The 25,005-nt window shown below is 35.3% G+C and overlaps 1 protein-coding gene across 1 annotated transcript in view; it reads left to right on the top strand.

The window, feature by feature from the left end:
* Nucleotides 1-1,727: 1,727 nt before the first annotated feature.
* The window catches only part of POF1B (POF1B actin binding protein), a 122,534-nt gene continuing 99,256 nt past the window's right edge, over nt 1,728-25,005 (top strand). Inside the window, 4 exon segments of the mRNA XM_037822817.1 lie at nt 1,728-1,859; nt 1,861-2,010; nt 15,225-15,299; nt 17,585-17,665. Coding sequence (XP_037678745.1) covers nt 1,728-1,859; nt 1,861-2,010; nt 15,225-15,299; nt 17,585-17,665 — 438 coding nt within the window.

Genomic DNA, 25,005 nt, shown 5'->3' with positions numbered 1-25,005 from the left:
TCTAGTAACCACCTAAAATTTCCCCTCTATATACATTCAAATACATAATTCAGTGGTGTCAATCACATTTACAATGTTTGTACTCCCCTCCCCGTAAAAAAACAAAGATTCCTTTTAAGTCATCTACAAGCTAGCAATTCTGAAATATATTTTGATTTTTACCTAGACTTATAGCCAGATGTAAAACATAATTTTAAAATTTATATAGCAGTATAATATAATAGATAAACTATAGAATGTGTCCCCCTAAGTACAAATCCCAGATCCATCATTTACCAGTGATGCAACATGGGGAATTTTTCCACTTCTCCGTATCTGCCTCTTAGTTCTTAACCTATAAACTCTCATAAGGTTGTTGTGAGGATGAGATAATCCACATAAAGCTCTTTGCAGAGGACCTGGCACACAGTAAGTACAGTAAATTATTATCTTTATTCACTCAGCAGAAGAAAAAGCTGGCTTAGCCAGCTGGATGACATTCTCCTCCTCTTCAGAATGGTGATGGCATGCTTTGTCCTACGGTGCTAATACACACCAGGAAGACACAACTTTTCTGAAGACACCCTCAGTATGCTGGAGTTCAGAGAGGCTGAAGTGTCTTGAAAGGCTTAATGTGTTGGGCAAATAGGCAATATGATTGGAATTTCAAGTAGTAATAAATGTAATTGCTGAAAACATTTAAATCTCATTATGTCAGGTAAGGCATTTCTCAGGACTTACAGCCCCCTTAACAACTCAATTTAAAAAGGCAATCAAACTCACAGTCTTTCCAAGGGCAAATATATAGCCAGGGTAAATTCCTTTGTGAAAATACCGAACAATAAATATAAATGCTAAAACACAAAGCATTTATGGAATGGTTAGGGTTTTTATTTTTTCTTTTCATCTCCCCTCCATTTATAGACAGCAATTCAATCATTTAGACAAATCTCCTTCTATGTATGTCGCAAAAGGCATACTAGGCCTGGAGCAAGATAAACAGGTCCATATGTTAGAGAGACTTGCTAGAAGGAGACCCCATAGCAATCTCCCTTAACTGCAATTATCTACTGGGTTTTGCAAAGAAGGCAAATTTATCTGTGAAATTAGTGTGTCACCAGGCTAATACCCCTTATTTTAGTCTGAAGTTCTGGAATGTTAATACTTACACTTGTAACTACTTTTGCTAAGATTAAGATCTGTGGGAAATCCACTTTCATATGAAGTTTGCAACTTTTTTTCTCTAGTAAGTTTTGGCTTGAGCAGGTCTTCATGTGCCTATTTACAGTTGAAGTGAATTTCTGAACCCATAGCTTGGAAGCTTTGGCTTCCACCCTGAATATTCACATGTCTGCTCTTTCCAGACTCCTTCAGCTACTGGGTGGCTGGGTAGCTATCTTGGTGGCAAGGCACTGCCTCTCTTGGCAAGTAAACCTGTTCAGTGAGTCTGCCTCTCAGGGGTGTGACCATACAATTTCCTGGAGCAATTTCACAGGGTGGCTCCACTTTCCATTTGAGCTCAAATACTTTGCTGCCTCCTCTGCAGCTGCCAGACCTGCTCCTGCTGCTGCTCAGGTAATTCTCATCTCTCCCTGGCACCACTACAAGCAGGGGTGGTTGGTGAGTGGCTTCTACACGTGTGCCTGCTTGCCTGCTGGTCTTCCTTTCTACCCCTTTCTTTCACTCTCTTTCTGTTTGTTCCTTAGTGAGATCATCTGGAGAGTCACTTGCTGACCACTGAGAAGATGATGAGCTCTAACTATAGGAGTGAGAGCACCAGCAGCAGCTGTGGGACCCAGCAGCCCCCAGAAGTGCTGTAGTGCCAGCCCCAGCATTACCCCTTCTGCCATCAATCAAGTCAATTCGGGCAGCCTCCAGAAAAAAAATGCAGTGTGTGAATGAGTGAGGACTTACAGTGGGCCCATGAACAAGGTGGTGCAGGCCTTGGACCCCATCAGCTTATGGGAAATGCTCTCCCCTCTCAAAACTACCTCCTCCAACCAAAATTTGGTTTGGAGCGACCATTCCCAGGTACCACAAAGGCACGTATGTCAGGGTAGTGGAAAGGGAAAGCTTGCACCTCAATTCTCCTATTCCTTTCAGCTTCTCTGCCTATGTACCTTTTGGGGAATTGCACCTATATATACATTGGACAGTCAGCCAATTTCCATCATTCGGCTGTTCTTTCTTTTATTAGTATCTATAGTTGTTTATTTGCCAGTTCCAAAGATTTTCATAATATACCCAGAGCATAGGAGGACTCATTTCTTGTGGGATTTAGTTCAAAGATCTGATACAAGTCATTCTTTTGCCCCTACCACAAAGAAATCTTTGACTTGGATTCAGTATTTTTTCCAGAACAAATTTCCACTGACTCATTTCATATCAGAAGCAAACAGTTTTCTTTGTATCAATGTATATATAGGTACAGGGACAATGGCATGTATGGAGTTACTAGCAATTGTTTGTGTTTAGCAAGTTGTATAGTATGCTGCTCCAGGATATATGACAGGTACAAATATCTATTTGAATTGACATATGTGTTTCATCTTCTGAAAATGATGCGTTAATTCTTGTACAACCAAGGTGAATACTTTATAGAATGTTGGTAGGAGGTGTTTTGGAAGAGTGGATGTAGGATTAAGGAAGGTGAGATATAAGTAATTGTTATATGAAAATTAATAAAGGTGGAACTCTAAGACACCCTTTAATTGAAATAGATTTGTTTTTTAAAGGAGTTATTTTTACACCAATACCTGTGTTAATGACCTTACAATAAATGAAAAGGAAAATTGAAAGAGTATATAAAATGAACAGCTCTATATCTATTTTCATTCTTTGACTCTCTACATTAAATTTGTATTCCTTTAAGCTCTGTGGAAACTTCTATCCCAATTGAAATCATGTGTTCAATATACATTTTGTGCTGGAAAGAGCACATAAAGCAACTACCAGGGTGAATATTATTCTACATTATCAGTTATCCTAAATTATCAATTATCCAACATTACCAATCTGGAAAACTAATCTGGAATAATATAGATTTTTTTCACAAAACCCGCAAATTTAAAGTAGGATACAAAGTGACATCTCTAAAGTGTATAATACAACTATTTGTTAAAGAATTTTGCAAAGATGTAGATAAGCTTCAATTCCAAAGGCCAAAATTTCACTCTTATTTCACCCCTAGCTTAGTTGTAGAAAAATAAAATATGAAAGAATAATTCCAGGATTTACTGTCACTAATTTCCTGTTTGAGAAAAACTCCATCTATGTTGAGGTCAAAGGGAAGAAAAATCTGAAGGTTAAAAATAGTAGTTTGTATAAGTGATAAGAATAAAGGAAATGTATACCCCAATATTAAGTTAGGATATTAATGCACAACAAATTGAGTAGTGTCATGTTTGTTTCATAGTAGCCCAAGTAACAATAATGTGGAGGCTGAAAACAACAATGTTTGTTATCATAGGAATGCTAAAATAACCGTTTACCAGTTATTTGAACATATTTAGTCTCTTTTTTATCAATTTGCTGGTAAATGAAAGCTAAATAGACATAAATATTAGAGCTGAAATTTAGCACATTATTAATATTGTTTACTGAACTTTTAGGGTCACACTTTATTACATGCTCCTTGGTTGAACTTGCTCTTTTAATAATACCAGAACCGGTTCAGCTTTCTTTCAAGACTTTCCTTCTTTCCACCTGATATTTGCCGAAGTGATCCTTATAGGACTCTCTCCATCCTGAAACTTAGTTCCCCACAGAAGAGTTTATAAGGAACCTTAGGGACAGTAAGTGTGGCCACAGAAACTGGAATAAGAGATTGGAATAAAGGGCGTTGTGAGGTCTGAAGTTCTTCATCATTGAAATGAGAGAGAAAAGTAAGTGCTGGGGTCAGAATAAGGCTGGTGAGGTTCTAGCTATGAGGACAGAAGAAAAGAAAAAAGAATGAGATGTCCTAATCTCTTAGTGAGAGAAGAGGGAAAATTTGACAAAATTTCAAACTGAGATGGCTATGAAAGGACATTCACAAATCCACTAAAAGAGAATTTGGCGAGAGAGCTTTCATATCAGCTGCCAAAAAGAATGTGACTAGGGAACGCTTCTATTTTCCTTTCTCATTTATTGGCAGAATGGCATTGTGTAAAATAGTGCCTAAATGTAATCTGGAATTACCTTTATGCTGAAGAAATAGGTAAAATGTGATGGTACTGTTACTATGTTCCATACAAGCATGAGCAAGCTGTACATATTACTCCAAAAACTTTTTTCACTTTATGTTCTAATAAAGTCTCTCCTTAAGTTTCAGAGACATTTTGACTTGGTATGTAGATTATTTTGATGCCAGAACTTGGGACCATGGCAGCTAGGAAAATGGATATTACATTGGTACGACTTGATCGTCATGAATTCAATTAAGCTTTTGCTTTAATTTTGTTTTTTAGCATTTTGTTGTTTGGATGATGTTCAGAGAATTTGTGAGATTTTACTGTAAATTTAATGGCCACTAGGAAATTATGTTCCCTTTGAGAAACCAAAGTTGATGCCACTCTGCTTTGCCTCCTGAAACTTAATTTTAGTTCATGTAGTAGACATTTTAGATTTAATCAAATGCCTTTTGCAGCACCTTAATATTTTATATTTTTGGCTCTATAGTACATGTTTTTCTCCCATTGCATTCTCTTGCACTAAAATGGTATTTATAGACATAAACATTTTAATTTTCTCTAGATAATCAGTGTTGTTTGTTTCTCATCTACAACTGATATTTTACAATTTTCTCATTTATTATTTTGTCAGCTTTACAGAACATTTCTCAGAGAAAATTAAATGTAGGCAACTGGTAAAGGTGTCTAAGTCAATGGTAGCATTCAAATGACTGGATTTACCAATATCAGCAGGTATAATCAAATGCAGGTGTAATCTAGGTTGTAAAATACATTTTAGAATTGAATGTGGACTTGTAAATGGATAGAGTTCTAGGAGCTACTTAAAACAAAAGAAAAATAACTGACAGAGCAACTTTTTAAAATGCTGAAATAACCTACCACTATTGACTCAACACAAAATATTGCTTTCTATGAACAATATTGATGTGAATTGTTCATTGTACTTGTATTTTTCCCTTCCATTAATTTAGCTTTTCATGAAATTCAAGACATTTTCCATATACAGAGGAGTTCTTATGTGTGGGAGAGAAATGGATCAAAATAAAATGTTTTTCAATACCATTCATTCATTGCACAGATATTTTTAACATGTCTATTATGTAGGAAGCACTGTAGTCTAAACAAATGCCATTTGCTTACCCACTTTGAGGACAGACATACAGTGCCTGGTCTGTAGGTGTCCCATATATCTACCTAAATGTTATTTTGTAGGATTATTTTGTGTTTTGGTCATCAGTATTTTATTGACTATATCAAATTTTAGTGCAGGAAGGTATCTTTTAATGTATGTTTTATAAAGGTTACCATTCTTTATAATTTTAAACTTGAACCAACTCTGGAGAGCAGCCCAAGGGAGAATGTGTGTTTATGAATGGCCTCTGATCTGGATAATTATTCAGCCAGGCCTTCCCTTTGTTTACATGATTTCTTCCCCTGTTTCTTTGGTTATAAAGGTTATGAAAAGTTCTCCCACTGTGCCAGGATTTCTATATACCATTAAAAAACTTTCCTGTTCTGTCAGAAGGTGTGTGTTGCTTTGATAAATTGTCATTCAGGGGAGTGGTCACTAAAGTGAATGATTGTTCAAGGAAGTAGGTTGCCTGAAAAATAGGAATGAGGTCATAAGATAAAAGAGCACCTGTTTTCATTTTGGGTCATTCCTTTTTTGCCTACAATTAAATGAAGCTGTAGAAATTGTGAGTGCAACTAATTGCTGGATGAAAATGCACATGCCAATTGTCTCTTGTTTAAATGAGGACTGGTAAATTGCTGAACCTGTTTTTAGTCAGTGATGCTCACAAGCCATCACTGTGTGTGTATGGCAAACAGGGTGGGGCAAGAGGAAGGGAGGGGAACTGTCGTGATCCAAATTTCTTCTTTTGACAATTCTTGGTAAAATATTTTAAAAGATTTGCCATGCTTCTGAATCCCATTTAAAAGTGAAAACCTTTCTAAGCAAGTGTATCTGAGCCAACTTTTTCTTCACACCAGCAGCTATAGCAATAGAGGTCTTTTTTCACTTCCAATGAAGCATATATAGTTATGAGTTTTAAAGACAGAAAACATGCATTGAGGAGGGATTGTATATTTTATTTTCTCTCCATCTTCTAGTTTCCTTTATGAGAAGGAAAGAAATAATCCAGGAATAAGCCTCAAATTAGGGTTTTGGGTTGGGGGCCAAGAGGGAGGGGAACTAGTTAAATATTATTGCTTCTGTTACATGAGAACAAAATCACAGATGTCATGCTAAATTAAGAAAGTGTTTGTTTCATCAAAAGAGAGATCATTGTAATTTACGTTTCTTGCTGTATAAAGTTTAGTACAGCATTTCAACAATAACCTAAGACAGGTCTTTAACAATGTTACTGGCTTTGAGAGGTTCTAACAAAAGCATCTCCCATACTATTTGGGGAATTTATTCAAATGGCAGTTTGCCTTGGCAAATTCTGTCAGCATAATTGTCAGGTGGCTTTTAAAGATATTGCCTCTTTTGAAACAGGTCATCCTAGACTGTTCCTAACTCACTATTATTACTTTTGATGATTCTCTTAGTCATTAGGACTGATAGAAGCATCCACAAGCTCCCTTGGTTTTTATTCTTAGAAGATTGTAATATATGTTAATTTTTATGTAAAGTTTTAAATTCAAATTAGACAACGTGAAAGTGTTCCATATTCACTTCAACAAATTTCCAAATTTTTAGAAAACAACATCTCTACTACGTACATAATGTTCTCTCTCTGTCCATTACCTAATTTTCATCCCCATCAGTCTCTCCTGTATGCTAGTGCATCAGGGTCTTGAATTCTTTAACCAGAGCTGTCAACAGGAAAACAGAAGCCAATAGAAATTGACTGGAGTCTCAGATTTTGCACAGTCTAAAGATCACAGAGAACATTACACAGAGAAAATGTCCATGCAGACAGGTAGAATGTCTCAAGGAGAACAGCAAATAATAAATGTGCAGTGATGAGGGAGACTTTGGCAGAACAGAACTATGAAGTAGTCTAGCATAGTGCCTTAAAATATAGACTTTGTTTTTTTATTTCTTGGGTTGAATTCTTGGCTTAGAGACTTACTAGCTGTTTTCCTCAGTTGTATCATCTCTTAAATATGGAAATAATAACATCTAAATCATAACTGTTTTTAGAATCAAATGTGATACTAAAAGGTTTAAAATGCATATAGCATAGTACCCAGCACAAAGTAGGTGTTAAATGCTGTATTACCTTGGATAAATCACTTAACCTCTCAGGGCCTCAGTTTCCTCATTTGTAAAGTGTCAATAATACCTTCCTTCTGGGTTGTAGTGAGTAGTGAATGAGATATCATGTGAAGGTGTCCAGTACAATGCCTGGAACAGAGTTAGCACTCAGTAAATAGTTTTCTTTCCTTTATTTGTATTGTTGATTTACAAAAATGCAGCCATCAAAAGCCCCTATTTGCACAGATAAAATAAAGATAAACTAAATGAGTGGTCTATAAAGTAAGAGTTTGTTCACACTGGACAGATATGGTAAACACATGGGCTTGAAAACCTTATTAGGGCTCTACTAGCTAAGGAAGCCTAATGAGGAAAAGCATTTATGTAATTTTCTAAAACACATGATACATGATCAAAAGGGTGGAACAGCAGGAATGTTTTTATAGGCATAAATAACCTTTAGAAAGAGTAATGTGGAAGTTCCCATGCTCTTAGAGTCTTTGAACTTGAACCTCAATATCTTGAGATGGAGTTTTTATTTGTTGTTTTTCTTTTTTATTTTTTTACATATAAAGTGACATCAAGCATTAAAGCCTGTTTACATTCTGCCTCTCACCTAATGTTTCCCCTAGATCTGTGCTTCCAGTATGGTAACCACTAGCAGCATGTGGCTGCTTCCATTTAAATTTAAATTAATTAAAATGAAATAAAAATTAAATATTTGGTTCTTCAGCTACAGTAGCCAAGCTTTGAGTGCTCAACAGCTATATGTGTCTAGTGGCTGCCATGTAGGATAACACAGGCGGTTGAAGAGATTTTGACTGGAAGTACAACTCTCTACACTGAAGCCATTCAATTTTTTAGTTATAGAAACACCTCCAAGACCAATATATTCAAAGAAATTCGTGGTGGTACAAATGCGTGATAAAGTGCCGCCAATTTACATTACCAGCTATGATGGGTACGTAAGTGTGAAACAGAAAAATGAAGCCACAACCTCTCAAATTACAAGGTTATAGTTACTATTTTAGAAGAAGGATGATTGAATTCTTAAATCTTTAAGAGATGAGCTGAATGAAGGATTTATGAATGTGCGTAACTATCTCTCAATCTATTTATCTACATAATTTTTCCCAGGAGTCAGCTTTTTGACAGTAATGTAAATGCTTATTTTGATGCTTCAAAGATATTACATTGTTTTCCAAGAAGGAAGATGGTTCTATTGTTGCTGTTCACAATTCTTTTTTTAAAAAATATTTTTCCTATAAGTGTAACCTAACTTTGCAACCTGGTTTTCAATATCTTTGAAAAGTTTGTAAATTATAAATCAAACACCAATGTATTGTTGAGATCAGAAATTTCACAATATGGTAGATATTTATATCAAACTATGCAATGTTCCAGCACTGGGCAATAAGTTGATTAGTTTTTAGTTATGCACAGACCCATAAATGTTAAGGGAGAACTTTGACAGAAATGCTATGAAGAAATAAAGTCAGCTTCTACTTTATTGTGAAATTTCTGATCTCAGCAATACATTGGTGTTTGATTTATAATGTACAATCTTTTCAAAGATATTGAAAACCAGGTTGCAAAGTTAGGTTCAAACTTTTCACCCTGATGATGTCAAAGGGTCTCCTTTCTGTCCCATCCTACTTTTACAGTCTTATCTCCCATGACCCACCTCCTCCCACCTTGTGTCCCAGACACACTGCACTGTGCTCTGGTTCCTGGACAAAGTGAGCATTTTGCCACTGTCCCACCCCCACCTTTGTTCATTCTGTTTCCTGCTCTGGCAATACCCATCACTGGCTGCTGGAATCCTATCCATCCCTCAAAATCCATCTGGGAAGTCTTCTTTGAGGGTTTTCTAATCCTGCATCTTCTCATCCTCTCCTCAATGTAGCACTCCATCTGCACCTACATCTCAAATGTGGTCTCCTTATAGATCTATTATCACTTCACATTATTCAATTCTAAGACTAGACAGGCATTTATAATACTGAGCAGTATAATATTTCTATGGTTCTTTCTCCCCACCTCCATGAATTTAGACACTTCCTGAAGGTTGAGTTGTTGTTTGTTTGTTTAATCAAAACTCAAAGGTGAATCAGGCATTGTTTTGTAATGTTTTGGAGAATAGAATGCAACCAGAAATTATGAGTCAGTAACCCCCCCTCTCTGATTATGGTTTGTAAAAATGTCTGCATGTAGCTGTCAGCAGTGGCTTTACTAAAGATATATGACAACTAGGATTGCTTGTGGGTTTCACTCTTCTATTTCCTGTCTTTGAACTGAAAATGGAAACTAAGAAACAAGTTGCTTTTTAAAAAAGTGAGCAATGTAGAAAATAAATTTAAAGAAGCTGTTTAATGTCAATTAGTTTTTTATTCTAGTTTATGGGCCCCATTAAATGTCTTAATTTCATTTATTATATTGTTTATACTTTTTATTTCTATAAGCAAATATATATCACGTATTATGGCAAATGTTAAATGAGTAGAAATTCTGATCTGTCATCACATCATTTCCCTGGGAACTTGTTGTGATATTTCCTTTAACCAAATTAGCCCAAAGCTGCTAATTAGTCTGCTTATAAAGATGCTCCCTCCACCTCTCCAGTCACTAAACTTCTCACTATATGAAGTGCTTTTACTTATTCAATTTTACCCAGTTTCCCTATAATCTGTATAATATATTAGTTATGTGCCCATTACTTTCCTTATACATGCTACTACTGCTGGCCAGTGCTCATCCACACACCAAAACACCTCTAGAAGAACTTTCCAAGGAAATATTTTTATCCTCAAATATTTCTCTTCTCATGCAGACTTTAGCTTGGATGCATAGATTCCTGCATAAAATGATTTTAAAATCTTCACAAACCTAGTTATCTAATAATATATTCTCTAGAAAAGTTGCTTGAACTCCCTATAAACACCTCAAATCACTCCTTTCCTCAAAAACTTTTGATGACACTCAATATCTATGAATTCCTTAGTCTGACTTTCAAAGTGCTCCATGACCTGGCTCCCAAGAACCTTTCCTCCTGAAACTCCCTTTCTAGTGTCTATGTTTCCACAAAATATGAAAGCATTTTTCTCTAAATATAGCTCCCAATTTTCCACAGTTATACCTTTTGCTCAAGCTGCTCTTATACCCGAAATGCTCCTTATCCCCCACGCCTACCAATCTAAACATCCTGAAATCCTACCAATTTTTCAAGATTTCCTCAAATGTAGCCTCATGATGAATTCTCTGGTTATCCCAGATTGAAGTTATCTCTCAGCCTCAGAACTCCCATATAAGCTCCAAATAGCTATTATTATAGTCTGCTTTATTGTTATTTATAATCGTAGTTTTCTCCCTTGCCTAGTTTTGATTTTGATGAGGATGATACTTTATACATCCTTTATATCTCCCTCAATAACAAGTGTAGGACAAAGTGCAAGTTAATAACTTAGTCACATATATAACCAATCCAGTAAAGTTAATGCCTTATATTAAAAAATGATTCTTTTTATTTTTCAATGCTCTTTGCATACATTAGTTTATCACTGGAATACCAAGATATAAGTAATAAAAGCATTACTATCTCTATTTACAAATTGTACACTGTACAAATAAAGACAATAGATGGCATGTTATTTTTTCACTGTACAAATAATGAAACTGAGTCTCAAGTGGCTCAAAATAACTTACTAAAGTTAGCACAGCTGGTTAATGAATGCCCGGGAAGCCACCTCCTGATACTATTTCCACTACATCAGCTATCTCCCTTAAATAGCCTGAGTTCAGTACTAAAGCGTTTTCAGTTTAAACATCTTTTCATTTTTTCGTTTTAGAAAATCATCCACATCAGAATGGAACGTATCAAAAATATATTACAGAGCAAAACCAGTTTCTGTTCTTATTCCCAAGGTCCTGGAATTCAGTGAATATCCTAAGTTTTTAAGATTTCCTTTATAGCTGAAGGAGGAAAACACCTCTCTAGCATTTGCTTTCCCTCTATCTCCATTGCCCTGAGCTACTCAAAAGCACTATCGCTGAAGTAAATAACTGAGAGATTGGAGCCATTTTCATTTCATCAGATTTATTAACTCTGAAAAACAGAGCTATTTCAACAAACAATTAGAAATAAGATACATGTTCGGGAATAGTGAATTCCCCAGGGAAACCATAATTCCCTAGTTCTGATTTACAGTAACAGACAATTAACTCAAGAGTGTAGTGAAATTACCCCCAAAAGCAGACTGATTTCAATCCATTCTGATCTTAAAATTAGTATTACCATATGACACTCTTTAGAGGAGGAGGAGAAAGATTGTTACAACTTTTCCAAAGTTGAGAAGCATCATTTTAAGCAGTGCAGGAAAACAGATCTGGATTTTGTATCAGTCTGGAGACCACTTACTAACAAAATTTATCACCAGAACACTACCTAAAAAAAAGTTGTCAATGAGGTAATATTTTTTTGTATTTAGTATATCTGAGCCACAGAAATAAATGACCCAATAATAACTTAATATGTGATCAGAAAAAGTAGGGTCCTCCTGCAAAATTAAAGGACTTAGATGATATGAGTATTACATAAAAAAATGTAATGTTTACTGAGTTTGAGGACCTGTGACTACACTCCTTAAATATGTCATGTACTCTATAAACAACCCCTGTTGAAATTCTAGATGCTTACATTATTTAATCAGGGCCATTCTCCCATATGGTCACTTTTAGGTGGGTCTGTTGTTTTCAGGCATCCAAACATTGTCTTTGACTATAAAAAATTAAAAAGGCAAATATCTAGCCTTTTATTATAACCACTAATCTAAACTAACTCTAAGATTAGGTTCCACAACTTGAAAAATGTAGAAAATATACTGAGGCAAGCTATAGATGGGCAAAGTATAGTGATCTAAGCTCATGAGTTCTGGAGTCATGCTGCCTGAGTTGGAATTCTAAGCATCCTTATTTATTAGCTGGGTGGCCTTTGGCTAGTTAGATAACCTATCTTTGTCTAAGTTATTCATTTGTAAAATGGGTTTGTAATAGTACTTTCCTCATGGGATTGTTGTGGGAGTTAAATAAGATAATCTAAATAAAATTTTTGGCACAGAAATCACTTAACAGAGACTGACCAGTTTGAAGGATTTGAAATTGTTTTGTCTGGATGGAAAAAATAAGTTGAAATCATTTCCTACTACAGAGATAGAAAAGAACTTAAATATCCTTTAGTCCACACTTACCCACACCCACATCCCATTTCACACATGAGGAAACTGAAGCTTGGGAGATGACATGAGTTGTCCAATATCACACAGCTGGGTGGTAGTAGAACCAGGACTAGACTCCAAGTTCAGGACTCTTTCCAATATATCGTGATAGACCCTCCCTGTCTTTAATTAAATGGTCATCAGGAATTTGGGGGCACAGATAACATAAGCCCCAAATATGTAATTGTTATTTGGAATTAATGATTTAGGTAAACTATATACAGATGAGTGACACTGAAAACTAAACATATATAGGTTACCAAGGGGGAGGTTTGGCTTCTCATTCCCACAGCACATTTAAACCTAAAACATCCTTTTCATTCAGAAGAAGAAGAAGAGGAAGAATTTTTTATCATCACTTCATATGGAACAGGCAATGGCTATTTGCAAAGTGATTTGTAATCCTGCCTAGAGCAAGTACTTTCCATCACCAAGATATTGTCCTTTTTGGACTTTTACACAGACTATCCTACCTACTTCTGTAGACTTCCAGGGGAAAAGGATTTTCATTAACAAGTCTTTTTGAAATTAATAAAATTTATATTCAGCCATTTTTTTCCTTATGATTCTTCTCTGCTGCAATTTAAATTCTTGCTGGATAACACTGTAAGTCTAAATCTCTTTGACTCACATTAAGTCAACATCAGTCATGTTTTACTTTTCGAAGCTACTTTATTTGTCCTGTAACATTCTTATATGGGTTGTGTGGGAAAAGAGCATTTCTAAGAATGAAGGCTCAAGTAGAAGCTAAGAACAATTAAGTAAATTACAATTAAGTAAATTATAATCTATGGAATTAATGTACCAGGTTTTTTAATATGAAAAGATTAAAGAATGCCTTCATATTAGGGCCAGACTAGTCTTTGCCCAAATACATCAATTTGCCCTTTAAATACCTACTATCTTGGCATCTGCATAAATTAATCACATCTATACTACTACTATAATAAATGTCTTAAACATATGAGGTGTATAAATATATATACACACACACACATATACATGCACATATACGTGTATATATGTGTGTGTGTATCTTATTTAACAAAGATGCTAAACTGAAGCAAAGTGAAAACCTGGAAACGATTTTTAAATTTTAAGATATTTAAAACATTTACATTGATCAGTAGGGAAATAGATATACAAGTTATAAATCAAACAATATGGAAGACTATCAATTTAAAATAATAAATTAAGACATATATGCAATCTGTAATAAAGAGATATTGTCTGGTTTAAGTTGGAGAACAAAAAAGGCAATACATATTACTATTGATACATATATGTAAAAGCATAGATGAAGATATGCCTAACTGACAACAATGGTTGCTTACATTGAAAGGATTTGGATAGTGGAGGATAGTTAAGGGAAGGTCTTTTATTTTGTATCCATTTTTATATTAAGGATATGTGCATGCACTGTTTGCATAATTTTAAAGTAATCTTTTCTGCTCCTCTTGGATCCAAAGTCACCTGTGCTTGGTTGTATTTTAAATCATTTTCCTAAACCAAAGACTACATACCATTTGAGCTACAATCTTTAATTCACTGCATTTGCCTGATCAATTCACCTCAGCTACCTGCAGAAAATCTGGGAACATATTCAAAGGCTGCCTTGAAACATTAAGCCTGTATTGCCGTTGATGTAGCACTAGGGGCTAAAAGAAAATGAAAATGTTAGCAAGTCAAATCAAAACAAAAACAAAAGAAAAAACACAGTGTGCGGAATATTTGGCAGTTGAGTAAATGCATAACCCTATTTTAAAAACAGCATGTCTTAAAAAACACCTACATCATAGCTATACTTCTGTATGACACTGTCAGTGTTTCCTTTGCAAATCCACGATTCTGAGTTTTAGTAGATCTCTTGTTCTAAAGAAAAGGAGATCACTGTTGTGGGAAAATGTCCTGAAATTGTGTCAGCTAATTGTAAATTATAGTAAGATATATAGAGAGATTGAATTATTCCATCAACTCAACTCTTTGCACACTAATAAAGCTATGCAGCTTTGCTGCTTTAGAAAAAAATGTAAAGAATAAAGTGTCATTGACAGCATGATAATTTTCTGTAATCATTGTTAAAATCAAAAACTTTAACTTTCATGGATCATTTTTTAACAGCAGATCCTACACTTTGAAGTTAAACTAGACACAGATCAAAGCATATTTAAGAGTGAGCTTGAAGGGCAATAGCCTTAGTTGAGTTTTCTAAGGAAGTTTACAATCTTGGTTTGAGAATTTTTACTTGTAATGATTTTGTTTGATAATTTTGCATCTTGTTAATTGCAGACATATTGGGCATTCTTAAAAGAGTTCTCAAAAAAGTGAATGCAACCCAAAAGTGCAAAGACCATGTATTACTATGAAAGTACTCTAGAAACTATTTTATCATTAGATTACTTGCAAAGCTGACAAAGTAAATTTAGTAATCTGCTCTTTGAAAAGACATTGTCTAAGAAAACACTAAGTAATGCTCTTGTTTCTTACTAATCTTTTTATTATAAAAATAAGGGAAATAATGCCTCAAGAACTTCTTAAGACTTTCAAATAACACTGCTCAGTAATAATTTCTGAACCTTCTTTTGTTTCTCTCAACAGGAACTCCAATCTCCAACTCTGAAAATATCTACTTGTGCCCCAAGCATTCTACATATAACTCAAAATACTGAGCAGGTAAAGAAGTTATGGATTAGATTCTTTTCATTTCTTCTTGTGTAAGTCTTGCTTATATGTTTAAATACTCTTCAGGCCCTCAAAAGACTTTAGACATTCACAAAATAACAGGATCATACAGCAAGAAAGAGTTTTCACACATATGAGAATCAGCAGAATGTGAAACAAGTGCTGTGAACCATATTTTTCAATTTCATTGCCTACCCAATCTGACTTTTTAAAGTTTGAGTGCACTTTATTTTTGCCAGCAATCTCCTAGTGAGTATGAATATTTTAAGGGTCCTTTATTTGTGCAAAAATAAAATAACTTGATCTTTGATTGATTGAGAACCTGGTTTTATGAGTGAAAATGCTACAAATTTACATTCAGAGTGAATAAATTCTATGGACGAAACTAGCCTTCCAGTAAGTATATGATTTGAAAGGCAAAGAAAAGATCTCCGTCAGCCTTTATAGCCTAATAATCCCACTTTTAGGATGAGTTTATGCACTGTGTCTCAAAATAATATTTCAATGTCATATTAATATGTGCTTAATTAGCTAGTTGCCATATATCAAAAACTAAATTCTAAAAAAATAAAACATAAAACACCCTAAGTTTTGAGTTATATGGGAGGGAAGTAAAAGATCTGCAGGGATTTAGGAGACAGTAGGGAGAGATACCCTGTTCTAAGGAAAACAGAAACAGGCCAGCCCAGATGAGGTGACAGGGTATGAACATGGACAGTGAGGGGACGAATGGGCAAAACTGGTTTCTGGAACTTGGGTGCAGTAAAGACAAATGATATTATGTAGGACAAATGAGAAGATTATTTTTAAAAAATTGCTTACCACTTCCCAATTTGGTCTAGCCTAGAACTAATCCTAGTCAGATAGAGTCATGTCTTTATTCTGCAAACATTTGCTGAGAACCTAGCTTGTGCTAAACATTGTACAAAGATGGATTAAACCTAATCACTATTCCCAAGGAACTCACAATTGGATGGATTGCATACACAACAAACCATAGAACAGTGGGATAAAAGCTATAATTGGAGTTGGAAATGGAGCATTCCAGGACCACCAAGTTTGGATTTCCTCAGAAAAGTCAGCCCAATTAAGTCACAAGCTGTTCACTGCACTTGAATCCAGTTAAAAAATTGTATTAACTAAGTTCTTTTTCATAATGAGGGACTTTAAAATTGTGTTTACTATATGCTTTATTTCTGATAATAAATGTATGCTAATTGTAGAAAATTTTGGAACTATGAAAGGACATAAATAAGAAAAAAATTAAAATTGCCTATGATTCCCCTCAGAGATAATACTCTTAACACTTTTTTCCCATTCAAATACAAAGTTGTATCATACCACATACGCAGTTTTACATCCTGATTTTCTCACTTGAACTTATATAATATATTGTGAGCCTTTTAAAAGTAAATTTGTATTATGCAACAACATTAGTTTAATGGCTACATATTTCATCTATGGATGATTATTTAGGCTTTCTCCTCTCCATAGGAGAGTGCTTCTCCTACTCTACCCTCATCAGATTTGTTTTTTTAATTTTCCAGTTTTAAACATAAAATATGGTATCCCTTTGTTATGTTTCTTTTATTCTTAGCTTGGCTGAACACTTTTTCTTAAGTTTATTAATTATTTGCATTTCTTCTTTTGTAAATTGTTCATGTCGTTTTCTCGTTTTTTCTATTAATATGGAAATGTTTTTACTTATCAATGTATAAGAACTGTTTTTATATTAATGATATTGATTTTCTCCTTCAAAAGTTTACAAGTTTAAACTACTGTTTTATTTCCCTTTTAATGTTATTTATGATCCTCCCCTCCATAAACTCATAACACTGAAGTCTTCGGTGTTTAAGTATACACACAGACACACACACACACACACTTTTTCCCTTTGTGATTCCTCCCATTTTTTAAAATGCAGGATGCCCTTTCCAGACCAAAGATCTAATTAATCAATATTAAGTTATATTTTCTTCTAATCATGTGGGAGCATTTATAGTGAAACAAATATATTGAAGGTATCATCAAACACAATTTGGAGATGGGATGAATTGCATTGAAATGAGTATAATAGAGTACCTAGCACAGTGCTGAGTACAAAACACATTGCTTTCATATTTGTTTCTGGGATTAAAATGAACAAAATCATAAAATGATGTCATTATACATGCAAATAACTCTAAAAATTCAACTCTGAAAATTGTTCCCTATTATTGATGAATCCAAGGTCACTAAATAACTATGGTTAAATGCAACTTTTATCTTCTTCACAGGAACTTCATTCTCCAACAATGAAAGTCATTACATACCCACAGACTACTATTAGGAGATATATAGTACAAAATCCTGAACAGGTAAGATATGCCAAAAAACTCTTTTCTTGGCATATAATTCTTTAGAGGTTGATAATTTCAAAAAGAAGGATGCATCAGTTACCAGATCTCTAAAGTCAGATTATTCGACTTTCTGTCAGTTATAAAGTTAATTTCTATTTGCTAATAAAAAAAAAATGCCATCTTTAATTCTAGATAGTTGTGTGCCCATACATTCTGATTCAGAGACACAGCAGTACCAAGCAGCATGGAAATCCTTGGGTTATGAAAGTTTTCTAGTTCTATAGCCCCACCCACAAAAGATTTTTGTGCACTTTGAACCAAAGAAAAAAGGAACAAAGTTCTTTCACGGACTTCATATAAAAATTGTGTCATCTCTTGTATCATGGGCTGGAGTCTTTATCTAGTCCATTTAGATTTGCCATTGAGATATAGACTAGAAAGAAGAGAATTAATTGTTGAAACTTCAAAAGGGTCCTCATGTCTTTGTTGCTTATGATGTATGAACTTTTGTACCTAGCAATGAGCTGGTTAGAAAATTACATTCTTATATTTTCTACTAATGTATATAATCTTACATTTTACAAATTCTAATATTGTTCTATATTATTTTGCACAGAAAATAGAGAACTATTTTCTCCACAGTTAATAAGCCATCCTTATCTCTCTCTCTCTCTCTCTCTCTCTCTCTCTCTCTCTCTCTCTCTCACACACACACACACACACACACACACACGTATGCATGCATGTGCAATTTCATTAGCTGCAAGGAGACATTCTGTGAGGCTATCAGGACATCAATTTCACATCTACTTCTAGAGGCAGATAGGAATACAGCAATACTTTGTATTGCTCTTTATTTCTCCACTATTATAGTAAATAATTCCCCCCTGACCTAGAAAATTAAGTGATTTCTTTCAGCTGTGGAAATCAAATGGCTAAATTAGGGTAACATGCATGCTAGTATTCTAGGTGGGAAGGTGGGTGGGGAAGAATGCACTATTCTACGTGTATCTATTTCCCCTCTTCCTCTTGTTTATTTGTTTTAAAAACATTTTGTAATGTCTCCTTAGCTAGGGTCCCTGCTATGAGTTGGGAGTGTTCGCTTTGGACATTTGCTTGAGTTTCCATATATCCATGTACATATCAAAGGAGAGTATGATTATAGCTAAAGCTCCTGTCAACTCCTTCTTTTGTAGAACCAAATAAAATTAAGAAACAAATCTGAAAGGTTGGGGAGCATGGACAACAGGGAGGGGAGGCCTTGGGAGAGGAGAGTGTGTATCTTTTTTTTTTTTTTTTTTTTTTTTTTTTTAATCATCATTTTATTGAGATACATTCACATACCACGCAGTCATACAAAACAAATTGTACTTTCGATTGTTTACAGTACCATTACATAGTTGTACATTCATCACCTAAATCTATCCCTGACACCTTCATTAGCACACACACAAAAATAACAAGAATAATAATTAGAGTGAAAAAGAGCAATTGAAGTAAAAAAGAACACTAGGTACCTTTGTCTGTTTGTTTGCTTCCCCTACTTTTCTACACATCGATCCATAAACTAGACAAAGTGGAGTTTGGTCCTTATGGCATTCCCAATCCCACTGTCACCCCTCATAAGCTACATTTTTATACAACTGTCTTCGAGATTCATGGGTTCTGGGTTGTAGTTTAATAGTTTCAGGTATCCACCACCAGCTACCCCAATTCTTTAGAACCTAAAAAAGGTTGTCTAAAGTGTGCGTAAGAGTGCCCACCAGAGTGATCTCTCGGCTCATTTTGGAATATCTCTGCCACTGAAGCTTATTTCATTTCCTTTCACATCCCCCTTTTGGTCAAGAAGATGTTCTCCATCCCACGATGCCGGGTCTACATTCCTCCCCGGGAGTCATATTCCACGTTGCCAGGGAGATTCACTTCCCTGGGTGTCTGATCCCACGTAGGGGGGAGGGCAGTGATTTCACCTTTCAAGTTGGCTTAGCCAGAGAGAGAGGGCCACATCTGAGCAACAAAGAGGCATTCAGGAGGAGACTCTTAGGCACAAATACAGGGAGGCCTAGCCTCTCCTTTGCAGCAACCGTCTTCCCAAGGGTAAAACTTATGGTAGAGGGCTCAACCCATCAAACCACCAGTCCCCTATGTCTGTGGTCATGTTAGCAACCATGGAGGTGGGGTAGGCGAATACCCCTGCATTCTCCACAGGCTCCTCAAGGGGGCACTACATCGTTTTTGTTTTTTTTTTTTTTTCCTTGTTTGTCTTTTTTCTTTTTTTTTTTTTTTTAACTTTCCCTTCTTTTTTCAAATCAACTGTATGAAAAAAAAAGTTAAAAAGAAAACAAACATACAATAAAAGAACATTTCAAAGAGACCATAGCAAGGGAGTAAGAAAAAGACAACTAACCTAACTGCTTAACTTCCAACATGTTCCTACTTTACCCCAAGAAAGTTACATACTATAGCAACATTTCAGTGAACTTGTTCCTACTACATCCATCAGAAATTAACAGACCATAGTCATTTCTGGGCATCCCCAGAACGTTAAATAGCTTATCTGTTCTTCTTGGATTATTGTTCCCCCTTCCTTAATTGCTCTCTACTGCTAGTTCCCCTACATTCTACATTATAAACCATTTGTTTTACATTTTTCAAAGTTCACATTAGTGGTAGCATATAATATTTCTCTTTTTGTGCCTGGCTTATTTCGCTCAGCATTATGTCTTCAAGGTTCATCCATGTTGTCATATGTTTCACCAGATCGTTCCTTCTTACTGCCGCGTAGTATTCCATCGTGTGTATATACCACATTTTATTTGTCCACTCATCTGTTGATGGACATTTGGGTTGTTTCCATCTCTTGGCAATTGTGAATAATGCTGCTATGAACATTGGCGTGCAGATATCTGTTCGTGTCACTGCTTTCCGATCTTCCGGGTATATCCCGAGAAGTGCAATCGCTGGATCGAATGGTAGCTCTATCTCTAGTTTTCTAAGGAACTGCCAGACTGACTTCCAGAGTGGCTGAACCATTATACAGTCCCACCAACAATGAATAAGAGTTCCAATTTCTCCACATCCCCTCCAGCATTTGTAGTTTCCTGTTTGTTTAATGGCAGCCATTCTAACCGGTGTTAGATGGTATCTCATTGTGGTCTTAATTTGCATCTCTCTAATAGCTAGTGAAGCTGAACATTTTTTCATGTGTTTCTTGGCCATTGGTATTTCCTCTTCAGAGAACTGTCTTTTCATATCTTTTGCCCATTTTATAATTGGGCTGTCTGTACTATTGTCATTGAGTTGTAGGATTTCTTTGTATATGCAAGATATCAGTCTTTTGTCAGATACATGGTTTCCAAAAATTTTTTCCCATTGAGTTGGCTGCCTCTTTACCTTTTTGAGAAATTCCTTTGAGGTGCAGAAACTTCTAAGCTTGAGGAGTTCCCATTTATCTATTTTCTCTTTTGTTGCTTGTGCTTTGGGTGTAAAGTCTAGGAAGTGGCCTCCTAATACAAGGTCTTGAAGATGTTTTCCTACATTATCTTCTAGGAGTTTAATGGTACTTTCTTTTATATTGAGATCTTTGGTCCATTTTGAGTTAATTTTTGTGTAGGGGGTGAGGTAGGGGTCCTCTTTCATTCTTTTGGATATGGATATCCAACTCTCCCAGCCCCATTTGTTGAAAAGACCATTATGGCTCAGTTCGGTGACTTTGGGGGCCTTATCAAAGATCAGTCGGCCATAGATCTGAGGGTCTATCTCTGAATTCTCAATTCGATTCCATTGATCTATATGTCTATCTTTGTGCCAGTACCATGCTGTTTTGGCAACTGTGGCTTTATAATAAGCTTCAAAGTCAGGGAGTGTAAGTCCTCCCACTTCGTTTTTCTTTTTTAAAGTGTCTTTAGCAATTCGAGGCATCTTCCCTTTCCAAATAAATTTGATAACTAGCTTTTCCAAGTCTGCAAAGTAGGTTGTTGGAATTTTGATTGGGATTGCATTGAATCTGTAGATGAGTTTGGGTAGAATTGACATCTTAATGACATTTAGCCTTCCTATCCATGAACATGGAATATTTTTCCATCTTTTAAGGTACCCTTCTATTTCTTTTAGTAGAGTTATGTAGTTTTCTTTGTATAGGTCTTTTACATCTTTGGTTAAGTTTATTCCTAGGTACTTGATTTTTTTTAGTTGCTATTGAAAATGGTATCTTTTTCTTGAGTGTCTCTTCAGTTTGTTCATTTCTAGCATATAGAAACATTACTGACTTATGTGCATTAATCTTGTATCCCGCTACTTTGCTAAATTTGTTTATTAGCTCTAGTAGGTGTATCGTTGATTTCTCAGGGTTTTCTAGATATAAGATCATATCATCTGCAAACAATGACAGTTTTACTTCTTCTTTTCCAATTTGGATGCCTTTTATTTCTTTGTCTTGCCGGATTGCCCTGGCTAGCACTTCCAGCACAATGTTGAATAACAGTGGTGACAGCGGGCATCCTTGTCTTGTTCCTGATCTTAGAGGGAAGGCTTTCAGTCTCTCACCATTGAGTACTATGCTGGCTGTGGGTTTTTCATATATGCTCTTTATCATGTTGAGGAAGTTTCCTTCAATTCCTACCTTTTGAAGTGTTTTTATCAAAAACGGATGTTGGATTTTGTCAAATGCTTTTTCAGCATCTATTGAGATGATCAATTGATTTTTCCCTTTCGAGTTTTTAATGTGTTGTAATACATTGATTGTTTTTCTTATGTTGAACCATCCTTGCATGCCTGGAATGAACCCCACTTGGTCATGGTGTATGATTTTTTTAATGTGTCTTTGGATTCGATTTGCAAGTATTTTGTTGAGGATTTTTGCATCTATATTCATTAGGGAGATTGGCCGGTAGTTTTCCTTTTTTGTAGCATCTTTGCCTGGTTTTGGTATTAGATTGATGTTAGCTTCATAAAATGAATTAGGTAGTGTTCCATTTTTTTCAATGTTTTGAAAGAGTTTGAGTAAGATTGGTGTCAGTTCTTTCTGGAAAGTTTGGTAGAATTCCCCTGTGAAGCCATCTGGCCCTGGGCATTTATTTGTGGGAAGATTTTTGATGACTGATTGGATCTCTTTGCTTGTGATGGGTTGGTTGAGGTCTTCTATTTCTTCTCTGGTCAGTCTAGGTTGTTCATATGTTTCCAGGAAATTGTCCATTTCTTCTACATTATCCAGTTTGTTGCCATACAGTTGTTCATAATATCCTCTTATAATTTTTTTAATTTCTTCAGGATCTGCAGTTATGTCACCTTTTTCATTCATTATTTTGTTTATATGGGTCTTCTCTCTTTTTGATTTTGTCAGTCTAGCTAGGGGCTTGTCAATCTTGTTGATCTTCTCAAAGAACCAACTTTTGGTGATATTTATCCTTTCTATTGTTTTTTTGTTCTCTATGTCATTTATTTCTGCTTTAATCCTTGTTATTTCTTTTCTTGTACTTGGTTTAGGATTGGTTTGCTGTTCATTTTCTAGCTTCTTCAGTTGATCCATTAGTTCTTTGATTTTGGCTCTTTCTTCCTTTTTAATATATGCGTTTAGTGCTATAAATTTCCCCCTTAGCACTGCTTTTGCTGCATCCCATAGGTTTTGGTATGTTGTGTTCTCATTTTCATTCGTCTCTATATATTTAGCAATTTCTCTTGCTATTTCTTCTTTAACCCACTGATTGTTTAGGAGTGTGTTGTTTAACCTCCAGGTATTTGTGAATTTTCTAAGTCTCTGATGGTTATTGACTTCTAATTGTATTCCATTGTGGTCAGAGAATGTGCTTTGAATAATTTCAATCTTTTTAAATTTATTGAGGCTTGTTTTATGTCCCAGCATATGATCTATTCTGGAGAAAGTTCCGTGAGCACTAGAAAAGTATGTGTATCCTGGTGATTTGGGATGTAATGTCCTGTAGATGTCTGTTAAATCTAATTCATTTATCAGATTGTTTAGGTTTTCAATTTCCTTATTGGTCTTCTGTCTGGTTGATCTATCTATAGGAGAGAGTGATGTGTTGAAGTCTCCCACAATTATTGTGGAAACATCAATTGCTTCCTTTAGTTTTGCCAATGTTTCTCTCATGTATTTTGTGGCACCTTGATTGGGTGCATAGACATTTACGATTGTTATTTCTTCTTGCTGAATTGCCCCTTTTATTAGTATGTAGTGGCCTTCTTTGTCTCTCAAAACATCCCTGCATTTGAAGTCTATTTTATCTGAGATTAATATTGCTACACCTGCTTTCTTTTGGCTGTAGCTTGCATGAAATATTTTTTTCCATCCTTTCACTTTCAGTTTCTTTGTGTCCCTGTGTCTAAGATGAGTCTCTTGTATGCAACATATTGATGGTTCATTTTTTTTGATCCATTCTGCGAATCTATATCTTTTAATTGGGGAGTTTAATCCATTTACATTCAACGTTAAAACCGTGAAGGCATTTCTTGAATCGGCCATCTTATCCTTTGGATTATGTTTGCCATATTTTTCCCTCTCTCTATTAATATCCTTTATTGTACCCATACCGAATCTCTTTAGTACTGAACCTTTCTCCAAGTCTCTCTGTCCTGTCTTTGTTTCTCTGTCTGTAGGGCTCCCTTTAGTATCTCCAGTAGGGCAGGTCTCTTGTTAGCAAATTCTCTCAGCATTTCTTTGTCTGTGAAAAATTTAAGCTCTCCCTCAAATTTGAAGGAGAGTTTTGCTGGGTAAAGTATTCTTGGCTGGAAATTCCTCTCACTCAGAATTTTAAATATATCGTGCCACTGCCTTCTCGCCTCCATGGTGGCTGCTGAGTAGTCACTACTTAGTCTTATGCTGTTTCCTTTGTATGTGGTGAATTGCTTTTCTCTTGCTGCTTTCAGAACTTGCTCCTTCTCTTCTATGTTTGACAGTGTGATCAGTATATGTCTCGGAGTGGGTTTTTTTGGATTTATTCTATTTGGAGTTCGCTGAGCATTTATGATTTGTGTATTTATGTTGTTTAGAAGATTTGGGAAGTTTTCCCCAACAATTTCTTTGAATACTCTTCCTAGACCTTTACCCTTTTCTTCCCCTTCTGGGACACCAATGAGTCTTATATTCGGACGTTTCATATTATCTATCATATCCCTGAGGTCCATTTCGAGTTTTTCAATTTTTTTTCCCCATTCTTTCTTTTATGTTTTCATTTTCCATTCTGTCATCTTCCAGGTCACTGATTCGTTGTTCAACTTCCTCTAGTCTTGTACTATGAGTGTCCAGAATCTTTTTAATTTGGTCAACAGTTTCTTTAATTTCCATAAGATCATCCATTTTTTTATTTAGTCTTGCAATGTCTTCTTTATGCTCTTCTAGGGTC

This window comes from Choloepus didactylus, chromosome Y (genome assembly GCF_015220235.1).
Source record: "Choloepus didactylus isolate mChoDid1 chromosome Y, mChoDid1.pri, whole genome shotgun sequence".
NCBI lineage: Eukaryota > Metazoa > Chordata > Mammalia > Pilosa > Megalonychidae > Choloepus > Choloepus didactylus.
This window is presented reverse-complemented; position numbering and strand designations above follow the sequence as displayed.